At 37.2% G+C, this 13,917-nt stretch overlaps 1 protein-coding gene across 2 annotated transcripts; it reads left to right on the top strand.

Moving 5' to 3' along the window:
• Positions 1-960: 960 nt before the first annotated feature.
• On the top strand, positions 961-11,857 carry LOC308688840 (uncharacterized protein). Of its 2 annotated transcripts, none has more exons than XM_081362246.1 (18): positions 961-3,467; positions 3,827-3,944; positions 4,216-4,308; positions 4,440-4,650; positions 4,985-5,154; positions 5,250-5,348; positions 5,720-5,952; positions 6,040-6,218; positions 6,306-6,399; positions 6,545-6,889; positions 7,103-7,220; positions 7,296-7,387; positions 7,490-7,607; positions 7,885-8,001; positions 8,614-8,805; positions 9,031-9,183; positions 9,864-10,060; positions 10,209-11,857. In XM_081362246.1, the coding sequence occupies exons 1-17, from the start codon at positions 3,366-3,368 to the stop codon at positions 10,058-10,060; spliced, it is 2,631 nt and encodes an 876-aa protein (XP_081218372.1). In that variant the 5' UTR covers positions 961-3,365; the 3' UTR covers positions 10,209-11,857. The 2 variants fall into 2 exon arrangements, with proteins under 2 accessions (XP_081218372.1, XP_081218371.1); XM_081362245.1 differs by having other exon boundaries at positions 9,858-10,060.
• Positions 11,858-13,917: the final 2,060 nt, after the last annotated feature.

Raw genomic sequence — 13,917 nt, 5'->3', positions numbered from 1 at the left:
TAAAGTGACAAATAGAGGTTTTAAGTTCTATTTTAGGGGTTGGTTTATATGAAACTGTTGACCAAAACACGTGTGTGTGTGTGTGCAACCCAGTCTCACGGCAGTTCGTGACATAGTCACGAAATTTAATCTATTGATTCGTGTTCGTGGACACGATTTTCCCTATTTTTTCGTGTCACTCAGCACGACTTTCAATCTAATGTATTTCAATGGGACGTATTTTTCGTGCCTGCACCACGTTTTTCTTTCGAGAGCACAGTATTGTTTTTTCTCAATTGTAATTCATTTTGCTAAGAGCTACATTACTCAATATTTAATCAAGAGATTTTAATCGTCGTTTTTATTGCTTTATATTCGGTTGGCTACTCAACATTAATCTATTTATTCGTGTCCAAGGGCACAAATATCCTTCTTTTTTTCGTGTCACCCAGCACGACATTCAATGTATTTCAATGGGACGTATTTTTCGTGCTTGCACGTCTTTCTTTCGGGAACACACAATTGTTTTTTCTCAAATGTTGGGCTATTCCTTTTGCAAACTTAAAGGGCTACATTACTCAACATTTAATCAGGAGATTTTAATCCTCGTTGTATTGTATTCGGTAGGCTACTCAACACGAATTTATTCGTGTCCATAGGCACGAATTTCCTTCCTTTTTTCGTGTCACTCAGCACGACTTTCAATCTAATGTATTTCAATTGGACGTATTTTTCGTGCTTGCACCACGTTTTTCTTTCGAGAGCACAGTATTGTTTTTTCTCAATTGTTATTATTTTGCAGACTTTAAGGGCTACATTACACAACATTTAATCAGGTGGTTTTAATCATCTCTGTATTGTATTCGGTAGGTTACTCAAAAACAAATTGATTCGTGTCTATGGGCACGAATTTCCTTCTTTTTTTCGTGTCACTCAGCACGACTTTCAATCTAATGTATTTCAATGGGGCGTATGCACCACGTCTTTCTTTCGAGAGCACACTATTGTTTTTTTCTCAAATGTTTGGCTATTCCTTTTGCAAACTTTAAGGGCTACATTACTCAACATTTAATCAGGAGATTTTAATCCTCGTTGTATTGTATTCGGTACGCTACTCAGCACAAATTGATTCGTGTCCATAGGCACGAATTTCCTTCCTTTTTTCGTGTCACTCAGCACGACTTTCAATCTAATGTATTTCAATGGGACATATTTTTCGTGCTTGCACCACGTTTTTCTTTCGAGAGCACAGTAGGCTATAGTTTTTTCTCAATTGTTATTAATTTTGCAGACTTTAAGGGCTACATTACACAACATTTAATCAGGTGATTTTAATTCTCGTTTTTATTACTTTATATTCGGTATAGGCTACTCAACATGAATCTATTGATTCGTGTCCCTAGGCACGAATTTCCTTCTTTTTTTCGTGTCACTCAGCACGACTTTCAATCTAATGTATTTCAAAGGGACGTATTTTTCGTGCCTGCACCACGTCTTTCTTTGCAACATGGTCTCACCCCTATTCGTCACATAGGCTCAGCATAGGCTATGCCGTTTGGTCATTTCCCCCTCACGTCCAAAGCCGACGTTGAGGGTACCCCCTATTCGTCACTTGACAACGGAGAGGGTCGTCCGATAGATTTGAGTGCAAATCACTCATCTTTGAATTTTGAACTTTTATTATTTTCCTAAACCTAACTCTTTTTCCTCTCTTTTTATATAATTTTGGGCTACATTAAAATTACATAATTACAAGACGGTATATTTTCTATTTGCTTAAAACATTCCTTCATTTAGGTGGGATATTTTATAATTTTCGATCACATATTGTGGTAATTTCCCCCTCACGTCCATAAGCCGACGTTGAGGGTAGCTAGCTGAAACCCTTTTCTAAATCGGTAATATCACGATTTTTCCTCTTTTTTATATTATTGTGGACTACATTAAAACGACATAATTGCAGGACTGCATATTTGCTGTAGGCTTAAAACATGCCTTAATTTATTGTGGGATATTTTATAATTGTCGATGTTATTTCAAATTGCAATGGCTTATAGTGAGCCTACTTTTCTTTTTTTTCTGCGCCCCAAAAAAGAAAAAAGAAAAAAAGAATAGCCTACTTTTATAGAACTTTCATCTCAATACTGTTTATGCAGTTGTAATAAATTAATTATATAGCCTACTGCAGAAATGTTTATATTACTTTATATGGACATATCCTTTCGCAAAGAGATGGATGTATTCTGGGAAGTGATATGTGTTTAAATGTAATGGCTACATACTCGTTTTTCCTTCACTTGGACATTTATGCTGACCCCTTTAAAATTGAGCACGGATATAAAATATTAAGACTGTACTTTTAATTATGATTGATATTTTGGCGCAATTTTGTGCAACACGTCACTGTGTGCGACCATCGCAGAAACCATTGCCCAGCGCGATTCCACCACGGTAAGTCGCTTACAACAGTCTAATAAGCAAGATGAATTCATAAGCATTATTTACACGTCCAAAATGAAGAAAATTACGAGTTAAAAAAAAAAAAAACATGTTCTAAGCCTAGATATATAGCTGTAGATGTATATATACAAAATAAAATTATGAGTAACGTTAGCCTATTTCCACATAAAAAAAACATGTTGTGATATATATATCATGTCCACATGATGTAGTCCACATATATTTTGGACGTGTAACTGCTTATTGAGAATTTATTGGGGGAATAGTAATTGGGGACATTTAGATGATGTGATTTTCTCTCGATCATCGTGGTTCACACTCAACGTCACTGTAATGTGTTAGTAATAACAATATTATCACTTGGTCTAACGTTATACTGCACATAACGCTGCCTTTATGGCGAACCCCAGGCACATGTTACGCGCCTTTAAAAAAAAATGTTAACTTACGCGACTTTTAACAGTAGCACAGGAAATAGAAACAACGTGAATCTGTATTTATTTATCCTAAGCATTTACAAGAAAATGGGAATCACTCACTATTAGGGTACACTTTTTAAATCTTATATCAACAACACTACATAATTAACATTTTCTGTTGTTCTCCATGCAGATCCTGTCAAACATATCACCTGTCGAACCTATCCGAACCTGATTTTCAAAACCCAAAGGCACTTTTAAGAGCCAACCTCTATCTCTTCATTATTTTCTATATCTTACATCCTCTCTTTCATCCTCAATCTTTATCTATCTCACAGTCTTTATCTATTGCTCTTTCTTTCCTCCCTGTCTGTCTTTGTCTAGCACTACTTGTCTGTCTTACCCATCTTTGTCAGTCTGTCTGTTTGTATCTGACTGTCTGTCTGTCTGTCTGTATCTGACTGTCTGTCTGTATCTGACTGTCTGTCTGTATCTGACTGCATTGCAATGGCCACCAAGCATAAACTTGATTCAAAGGATCCCCACTACCAAGAGGGGAGACGCATGGCTCTGGAGCTGAAACATGAACACATTCTAGCTGAAGCCAAGGTTAGAGTTTTTGTACACCTCAATCATTTTATAAAAACAAACATAAATTAAAGTAAAACGTGATGAGGAATATGTAAGAATGATGAGTGCAGAAGATTTTATACAGGTATATTGCATGATGCATCCTGCCATGTTCTGTGACGTGTTAATAAGGGAATATAATAATAATAATAGTAGTATATGCAGTTCCATCCCTCTGAGTTACAGAGACTTGGAGAATCTATTCCAAGGCTCATTTAAGCTGTTCAACACCTTACTAACACACTATGTTGTGTTTTCCTTTCACAAGTTACCTGCCTTTTGGTTACCGTACTTTTATCAACATCAGTCTTACAAGAAATATTCACTCCAATACACAGAGAGCAGCTGATGAGAGGAAACGTGTACGAGACCCTCCACACACCTCTAAAAGGGACTCTGTAGGACGTGGTAAGCCGAGGGGGAGGCGAGGAGGGCGACGCCATGCCTCCGCTACAGGTTATATCTGAATTATTTGACATTTGTAGGAGGAATTTACAATGATAATGTTGGACCAACTCAAATTAGAACACTGTAATTGTTTATTGAGAGTTTAAGATATTCAAATAACTAAAAAAACATTAGTGACACTATTGTAGAAGACACTACCAAGTACTTAACAAAAATATGTCTGATTTCATAAATTGTTTAGTATATAGTTTGAAAAGAAGAACAAGAATAGAGTGTGATAGCCTAACTTGTTCTTATTCTTCTATGTGCTGTTTTACAGCCACATACCCCACGGTTGAGGGCTCCCTGTCATCCAGTGTGGAGGTTCCACTTACTGCAATCTCAACAAAACTAAATCCTCAAGGGGAATTTGGTAATTCACAGTGATTAATTTAAGCTTGCACAGTATAAAAAAAGTGTTCATTCTAATACTGATCAGTTGACTTTTAATTGTTCCTTATCTAAATTATCCCTTACCGCTTTATTTTTGGATTTTCTTTACAGAAAAAAATATGGAGAGGCTCTCTGATATTTTGGCGTCATGTCCTTCTGCTGCTCAGCCTCAAAGTAGCTCTGCATCATCATGGTCTTTTCGGCAGCAGAAAGCCTCTGAGCGCTGGAAAGAAGCAAGACCATACCACCTAAAATGCCTTATTTCAATAGAGGCTGTTGGTCATCCCCTGTGTTGCCTTTGCAACGAGCCTGCTGTTATTAGGTTGGTTTTCATTAATATCAAACTTCAATTACCCAGGGTAGGTTTGCAGAGTGCCCTGCTTTATAGGCTAAGATGCATGTCTTTTGGGATGGGAGAAGACTTAGATACCCAGATGAAAAACACATTAATGAGAAAAGTACATCTAGGACCTTCTTGCTGTGAGGTGACAGTGCTAAACACTGAGGCACTATGCAATCCTATACAATAAAATCAAACCTAGTAAAAGGTAAATAGCTTAAATAGAGTGTACAGTACTTTATATGAGTTATTCATATAACATATAATAATGTATTATATTATAATATTAATTTTATATATATAATTTTCTCCTTAGGTGCAGGGAGTGTCTTCCTGAGGAGTGGTTCTGTGGGGACTGTGATGTATTGCATCACAAAAAACATCCACTCCACAACAGGGAATGCATGATTCGTGGTTTTTTTGAAGCCATTCCTCCGACCACATGCATCATTAAAGGGGAGGATGGATATTGCACCCATGAGCAAGGTACGTTCTCACGAAAGCTTTAATTTTGCTGTTCAATGTGTGTCTGCAGACAGTTACAGATAATCTAAATGATTGGTTTTCCTTCTTTTTGCCAGCTTGCATTTTGCCAACTGTGAAGGTGCCAGACTGCTCCTGTGGAGGCACAAACTTCACTGTGTTACCAGGCAAACCAGTGATTTTAATTACCATCAATGGTAAAAAAAATAAAATAAAAATATATATATATATATATATTGTAGATGTGATGTTTTTCACACTATTGTGCTGTGGCATTGTGCTTACAATTGCAGAAGTGACAGAAATATGGAATAGCACATGGTAATGTTATTAACTGAAACAAAGACAGATGTTTTTTTTTTTTTTTTTGTCCTAGCATCTTTCCAGCATGATGTCCAATCAACACAGCAGTGTGGAATTTAGTGAATTTGAAAATATAAATGTGGGATTATAGGAACTTGCGCAATGTCTCTTAACCATTCACAATGTGCATAATGAACTAAGTGTTGTAAAATTAAGTATGTGGTAAATGTGTATTATATTTTTAATTATTTTTTTTTGTTCCAAGGGCGTTTTGACTTGCATCAGCCATTGTATGAATGTCAAACATGCCAGCAGCAGTGGACCCCTGACTTTAAAGACCTCCTAAGAAGTGGATATTGGCCAGCCTCCGTCACCAATTCCACACTTTATACACTGGACCTCTTGAGCTCCTTTCAGGAACTCAAGATCATCTCTCCGGGATTCTCCAGACAAGCCTTCGCAAAGCTGCTGGAACATCGCACTAAGTGTGGAGGAAGAGTAAGTGTAAATGTTATTACCATTTTATAAAAAAAATTCCATAAGCAGACAATATCAAAATACTATTTCATTCTATATATTTTCCAGTCTGGATCTATCAACGGCGATGCACTGCAGCGTAGCTTCTTAGAGCTTTCGTATGCATCATTTGAGGAAGACCAGCTCTGCTGTAGTGCTCCTTTCACCTGCCCAGCCTGCACACCAGAAATGTTGGCTGTTTCAGCAGATGGAAACAGAAAGCTATATCGCTTTCGCCGAAACGGAAGGTGATCTTTCTTCCAGTCTTTTTATTGATTTATTTTCTTACTTCATATATTTCATGAATGGATTTTCTATTTTTCTTTCTTCCTCAGCTCTGATGATCCTGGCTTTTTTGAGGGGCTCTTTGTGGCTGAAGACAGCGCGGTGTCTAGATTTGTCGACACCATACAGAAAGCAGTGAAAAATGCAAGTTGACAAAATAGTTGTTACAATAATAAACGTAACCCCCACTTCAATTACTCCTGCATATCAATTACAAAATCAAAATGCCATATATTGAATGACACCATTGCTTTTATTTGATTTGTCGTGTTTGTTTTGTGTTTCATAGACACAGGGAAGAGGCACATGTGGGGACTCCCAGTGGACAGCAGCGAGGGAAACTTCAAGGAGGGCTTCAAAATTGGATGAAGAGGGGATGGAGGTTGCTGTGTGTCGCCATGGGTTCCTTTTGAAAGCCCTTAATATGTACAGGGGGGAGATATTTGCCTACCCTCTGTACCTTCAGAAGGAGCTCATGCCAGCCAAGGCACAATTCTTCGCAATGGACGTGGCATGCAAATACTGGCCATACCTGGAGAAAGTTGCTAGTGTCCTTCCTGCTCTTCAGGAACTGACCACTATGAAACCCTTTCTCAGTGTAATGCATGCTCGAGCCCATGCTACTAAGTGTGAGGTGTGTATAATATTTTGGCATCTTATGTACATTTGTAATATTTACAAGCACATTAATAATATTAAATATAAGTTAAGCTACACTATGTTATCTTGTGTTTTTGCATAACCATTTCTTGCATGGAATGTAATGCCCTTTGATGCAAATTGTGGTTTGTGATATTGGGCTATATAAATAAAATTAAATTGAATTTCTTCCACCCTTTACTAACAGATTAATTGGAGTGGCAGGAACCAGGAAGGAGCAGGGACTACCGCTGGTGAGGAGGTGGAGCAAGTGAACAGCTACCTCTCACGTTGTGCCCTGACGACCAAATATATGTCCAAAGCAGGTGACCGGAGTTTGCAATATTCTTGTAAAAAATTTTTAGATTGATCATCATAACCTCATTATTTGCTTTCAACAGCACGGGTGGACATGCTTACGTTGCATGCAATGGGGTGGAACGAGAAAAAAAATATCTCTTTACATCAGGCACTTTCCACAAGATATGTGAAGGTAAGTCTCATATTAATTGTTTTGTGTGTCCTTTTGTTGTGTTTACTTGGCCTGTTGTTAATCAAGTTTTAATCCTTATTATTGTATAACACTGTTCATCAGACTTGTCAGAGACTCCATGATGAGACTGCAAGGCTAGCTGACCTAAAAACAGAGCTAGATTGCACAGATGAAGTGGTGTCACAGTGGCTATCTGATGTAAAGGAATGGGCAGCTGGTGGTAAGCATGACCAGATAAAAGAAACAACAAACATCCCTTTCTACAATCTAAATTTTATGTTTGATATTAAAGAGCAGCAAAAAATAGTAGGTTGATCATCATCTAATGTGATGCCACATTTATGATGTCAGGTTTATTAGTATATTCCAGTTTCCTGCAGGAAGTGCACATACAAAGTTTAAATAAGTTTGATTAAAAGGTTTTACATGAAATTCAAGCAGAGAAACGGTTCTGTGTTGTTTTAACAGTGAATTTGCTTTCGTTATATCTTCTACAGAGACACCTGATACATCTCGTGCCAGTCAAGGCACCACACACAGAGGACTTCAGCAGTCAATTGAGGGGCTCTACCTTAGTGTGAGGCACCGGAAGCGAACCCTCTACCGTCAGAATGGTATAACTATATAATATAATATAATAGGTTGATAAGTTCAGGCTACTGTATGCATCCTACTCCACCAACATGGAATTAGCAAATAAGTGTAGTAGCACAGTTCAGCTCAATCGTTGAATTCTGTTCTTTAAATGACCAGTCTGTAGGATTTAGTGGTAGGAATTAGTGGCATCTATCAGTGAGGTTTGACGATTGCAACCAGCTTCCCTCACCTCTATCTTTCCAAGCTACGGTAGCCGACGAGAAAATGTGAGAGGTACTATCTAGTGTTTGTTTGTCCGTTGTGGGCTACTGTAGGAACATGGAGGTGCAACATAGAGGCCTCCGTGGAAGGGGAACGTATTTAGATAAAAAACTGCCAATTCTAAATTAATTAATGCACAATTATTATTTTCAGGCAATCATGAAAATCATGCAAATAGATTCCCCCCTAAATGTTACACCTTGGACAATTTGTTTCCCATGTCAGTCTACATTATAATTTTCACATACTGTATTTCATTATGTTTTCAATAACTGCAGCTTTGCTTTTCAATTTTTTGGTGCTATAATTTTTTTATTGTTGAAGAGTTCTGTCAAAAACCTCTGCCTCTGTACTTCATGTCTTTCTAGACAGCAGCAAGTTTCGCCATCGCCTTCGAAGGAAGCTGGCAGAAGACAAAAAACTCCTTCTTCAGGAGATACAGAAATACAATGATCTTGTACTAGAATCGGCAACAAACATTGACGTAGCTGTGGTGGAGCATTCCCTAACTGGAGAGAGTACTGTGTCTCAAATATGGCCGTGGGAGGTTCATGGCAGTGGTATGTCTGTTTGTAGATGCTTCACAGGAATTTATTTACAGTTCTGCTTTATAGAGTATACTGAACTAAGGCATGCATGTTACATATTGAGTGTTGTAATATTAATTTAGTTTAATGGTGTATTTTCAGTTTTCTTATGTATCGATTTGATTAAAAAAAAGTCAATGTTTGCAGTGATTATGCAAGATTGTCTCATGGATACATGTAACTGTTATTGATTCTTAGCAAATATTTCGATCAAGAAACGAGTGCACGACCAAGTGATGTTAACAAGGCGACTGCATGAGGAAACAAGCGTTTTGGTGTTGGAGATGGCACAACACTGCACGTGGTTGCAGAGCCTGGCAATGGTTCTCAAGAACAAGTTGGCTGAGGAGGGTAAGTTTAATTAAAACCCTGTCCATCTAATGTGTTTAAAAAAAACATACAAAAAAACACATCAGTCACAGAACTTGGATGGAGTAGAACGGTTATGGCTCTCTTTGCCGTGGTCCTTTGGGATATACATAAAATGGGGATTACAATTGTTACTGTAGCTATGGTAACAAGTCAGTAAGGTTGTAAAGATTGATGCTTGAAAGATGTGCAGATATGTTGTATTATGGCTGTTACTTGAAAGCGTAAATGAACAAAAGAATTTTGACCATTGTAATTTGTGTCCTGATATGTTACATGGGGTTAGCATAACATCAAGATTAATCTTATTATTATTTCCTCCAGTCAACATAGAAAACCTTGATGGTCAGGAACTAACACAATGTGTTACTTCAGCATAACTGTAGTGAAGAAGAAAACTGTTAACTTAAAACAGCTATCAGACATGGGCACAAAACGCTTATATGCTGCTTTGGGCCTCCCTCCATAAAGTCATCTCAGTGAGCCGTCATGTTGCCTCAAGTCGTTTTATACAGAAGCTAGCCTGGTCCCATGTCAGCGATACACATAAAAATGGCAACCATCCTGCTATGTAGATTTTAATAGGTTAGTTCTTTGGCCTTATTGAATAATCTTAACATAGTTTGTCTTTAATGTAATCTCTTTTGTATTTTGAGACGTAGACAAGGGAAATGAGGGACTTTGCTGTCTCTTAAGAAGAAGACTGTCAGAGGTGTCAGAAAGGTTCCAAGTGGTCCTCCAACAGTATAAGACTGCCTTAGGTCCTGAGGCCTCTGTCCTTCTACATGTTGAAGAGGAAGATCAAAGTGGCCTCAGTAGTCCAGACACCAGTGAGGATGAAGAGGAAAACACAATTTAGGTCATTTATTTATTTATTAATATGTATGTTTGTTAGTTTTTGGAATAACCCCCTAATACTGTTATTCTTAGTAATTTATTTGTGTATTTTATTTATGCTAAAACAGCTGAAATTCAGCCTCTTATTATTGTTTTCTGTATTTCCCCAGATGGAAGCTGAACGAAGGACTGTGTTGAAGGAAATGGACTTGCCCTATATCTGTGTATTATTAGTATGCTGATTTACCTCATCAAAATCTGTGTGCATTATATCTTGTTGAAAATTCAAACTGTAGGTGCGTCCCAATTCGCATACTATCCATCCTAAATAGCATTCGAAAATAGAATTAGTACGTCCCAAATCGTTGAAATGAGTGTTCCAAATATACCCGGATGGTCTACTATTTCCGGTCAGAATCCGAAGTGCAGATCGATGCACACTATAACGGCTAATATTGCCCACAACCCATCGCGCGTTGGACGAGGATTCGGTTAGAACTACAAACACGAGTGAAAAGTGTTAAAAAACTACAGACATGGAGGACGCGTGAATCCAGCGGTTATGTAGAGAGGTTTAGATAAAGGGGTTAGAGTGATTAATTATCAGTATCTAACCTGACGAAAATGTATTTATTCAGTGTTGTCTACATTATATTGCATCTGCAGATGCATTGTGGACTTTTGTAAAGATACGTTTTAGCCATTAACTTTTACATCATTATATTCAAATTGCAAACACATGAGGAGAGTCTCCGCATGAAAGACCCACGACTGGCAGATCAACGTGCAACTACATTTCTCTCCGAAACGGTAGAAAATAAAATTAGATTGAATGGAGAATTTTAACAAGATGATTGACAGGGCAGTTAACGGTGACATGATGCACGCGACAGATCTGTCCATTAAGATGACAAAGTAGTATGTCCCAAAGCTAGTATGTCCTAAATTTAGTAAGCACATTGCACAGTTCAATGAAGATGCACAAACCTACCAGTATAGGTGCACCAATCTTAGCCAAAAATGTCAACTTAGCATGTATGATATTACCAGATGTAATTACTGGGCTCACATGATATTTGGGTAGTGTATTCATACTCTTTTAAGAGAGACTCCCCTTGATTGTGGTGACCCTGTGACCTTTCCTTTTGCACCAACATCAGGCCAAACTTTTGACTTGCATACAACAAATGTTATGAACCAATTTTTGTATTTTGCTGAGCAATGAATCATGTCATTTTTGTTGACCTCATGACATTCCCTGTAGCACAACCATTAGACCAGAATGTAAAATTTGACATTGTATTTGATATTGTCTAATTGTGCAGATTGCCATGAAATCTTGTAAGCACATGATGACTTTGGTGACCTCATGACCATTCCTTTATCATCACATTTAGGCCATGATGTAAAAACTCATTCTTGATTACTTGCATTTCTCCACATTTACTTATTCTGCGGTGCAGCAGCAGTGTCTGTGTCTGTCTATGTCATTTTTTTTTTCAGAGGCTGCCTATGGATCGCTATTTGATTGAGTGTATTATACTGTAGGATATAACTGTTGTGTAATTTTATATTACTGCACAGATGCATTATAGTATGTAACAGAAAAATACACTGTTTTTTTGTTATGATTATTCTTTATTGTATATTATTACAGATGACTTGATTCTCTTTTCTGCTGGAGCTTTTCAAGTGAACTTAACCTCACAGTCCAGTGTTTTTTAAATACAGCCTTATGGCTTGTTTGACAAATATGCATTTGGTGTATTTTCAGTAGTATTGTTGTAAAAGACAAGAAATAAAGTATTTCCAAAGATGAGCATTTTATGTTTTTTTCTTTTTCATCCATTATTATTGAAAAATAAGATTTTATATTTTTATGGTTGATAAAAGTCAATAGCTGGAGAAAAAAAACATCACGTATTTATATGTGGAATTTTTTTTAATTTAACATCACACTGCATTATTAATTCATTACTTTAATGCATGTCTTTTTACTTATTTTCAAACCAACCTGGCTTGTAATTAAACAAGATCGATCTAGTATAATAAGTAATGTGTATCTAAGGTGTGTTAAGGCATGTTACAGTTTTACTCGATTGCTGAAACACTAACCCTAACCCTAAAATTTCAAAACCATAACACCATTCATCAAAAAGCACACCCTTTTCCCCAAACTATAAACACTATTCCCCAGTTTTGACACATGAGTAAGATTTCTTGAACTTTCACTGCAAAACTTTACACACATATCCCTTCATTTATCATTGCCGTACACAATGTTGTAATTTAGAAAGCACTAGCATTCAGCACAGCTTCAGCTCAATTAGCACACAATCACCCAGGAGGAAACACAAAGAGTCAAAACTGGTCACACAGCAATCGAGAACCTTCAATATATCGATGAAAGGGATAAGATGAGAGGGGGAGGAGAAGGGGGAGGGCAAAAAGACAAGCAGTCTCAGATGAGATTTGTGCCTTTTTAGTTGACCATGTTCTTGTCCATGGTAGGCTATGACTAAGGAGGCTGGGCGACGAGTACAGCCAAACTTGAGAGTCACTTCACCGTCGCTTCCATTACAGTTTTTCTCAATTGTTTACACACAAATACTGGTACTTGAGACACAATGAGCACAACATGTAACGCATTCACGAACCCCCTGAACCAATTCTGCGAAACTACAAGGACAATTCCTGCTTTACACTCAAATTGCAGTTCTAAAACCATTTTCAAAACACTACACACAATTCTCTGCTTATGGCACAATTTTCATGCAGAAAATCTCTTGTTTTCACAAGGAACACACTGCCATTCAAATATGCACACTGACTCTTCATATGGGCAAACACCCGTCACACAGTTTTACAATTAACAATCAGAGCTTTAGCATAAAAGAGCAACAGGTCAGCTCTTCAATGGGGCAATGGATGCCAACATTTTTTACTGTAAATGTACACAGGCAATTCTTCTGTTGTTTTGTATGTAGACAACTCTATGTACAACTTTTTAATTGGTTGGGATGTACACTGTGTACATTGTTTTTGTGGGAACAATAAAATGTATTTGTTACCGTGTATTTGTGTGTTCTGAGTATAAAAACAATATTCTCAGATATTTTACAACATTTATGTATGTACTGTCTGTAGTAAGTGTAACACTGAACAAGAAAATACCTAAGTCATTATGATGGATGGAGAAGAAGTGTTTTCCATTCATCATAGTGTTTTACACTGAACACATCAGTGTTCAACTGGTTCTTATAAATGTCTATTCATATGATGGTTTGTGTGTGTCATTTGAAAACAAAATACCATTTTGAGAAGAAATAACATTGTTTTGAATGTAAAGTTTCATTTTGCAGGAGAATTGAGGGGTTTTGCCCATTGTGTGTGTGTTTTTTGATTTGTGTGTAGAGTTCTGAGAATATGAGGCATGCTTTCAGAAAATGTGTGTAAACAATCAAGAAAAACTGTATCAGAAACTTCAGGGAGGAAAAAAGGTACAGTAGGGGTCAGACTGCTCTCTACTGTAACTTTTGAGTGCTGTACTCTGTGCTGTGACTACACATACTGTACATGTATGGTGGCTGTTGCACTATACTACTTTAATGAAAAGAAATGCATCAAATTGCCTCACATACAGATATATGCTTCCATTTTATAAAAAGGATGCATTATCAGTGCTTCTAATTTTGTAGGACACGATGGATTGGAAGAAGTCTGCCTGCACATTTCATTTCATGCGTCCCAGGGGATTTTACCCCCAATGACTGGTTAGGACCAAAGATGGGATGCTGGAGCAGAATCATCTTTATTGGTGTTATTTGGTGTATTGTTTTGTATTAAGGAATGAAAAAAAAAAAATTTTTGTTGTGTTTG

The sequence above is a fragment of the Scardinius erythrophthalmus genome (genome assembly GCF_964197995.2).
Source record: "Scardinius erythrophthalmus genome assembly, chromosome: 3".
NCBI lineage: Eukaryota > Metazoa > Chordata > Actinopteri > Cypriniformes > Leuciscidae > Scardinius > Scardinius erythrophthalmus.
Note: the sequence above shows the minus strand (reverse complement) of the source record. Positions and strands in the feature narration are given on the sequence as shown.

Bases quoted from the DNA above. Each gene is read 5' to 3' on its own strand.
- LOC308688840 (XM_081362245.1), top strand. From the start codon at position 3,366: ATGGCCACCAAGCATAAACTTGATTCAAAGGATCCCCACTACCAAGAG. The intron at 5,349-5,719 runs GTAAAAAAAATA...TTTTGTTCCAAG, and splicing joins GATTTTAATTACCATCAATG to GGCGTTTTGACTTGCATCAG. The intron at 6,400-6,544 runs GCAAGTTGACAA...TGTGTTTCATAG, and splicing joins TACAGAAAGCAGTGAAAAAT to ACACAGGGAAGAGGCACATG.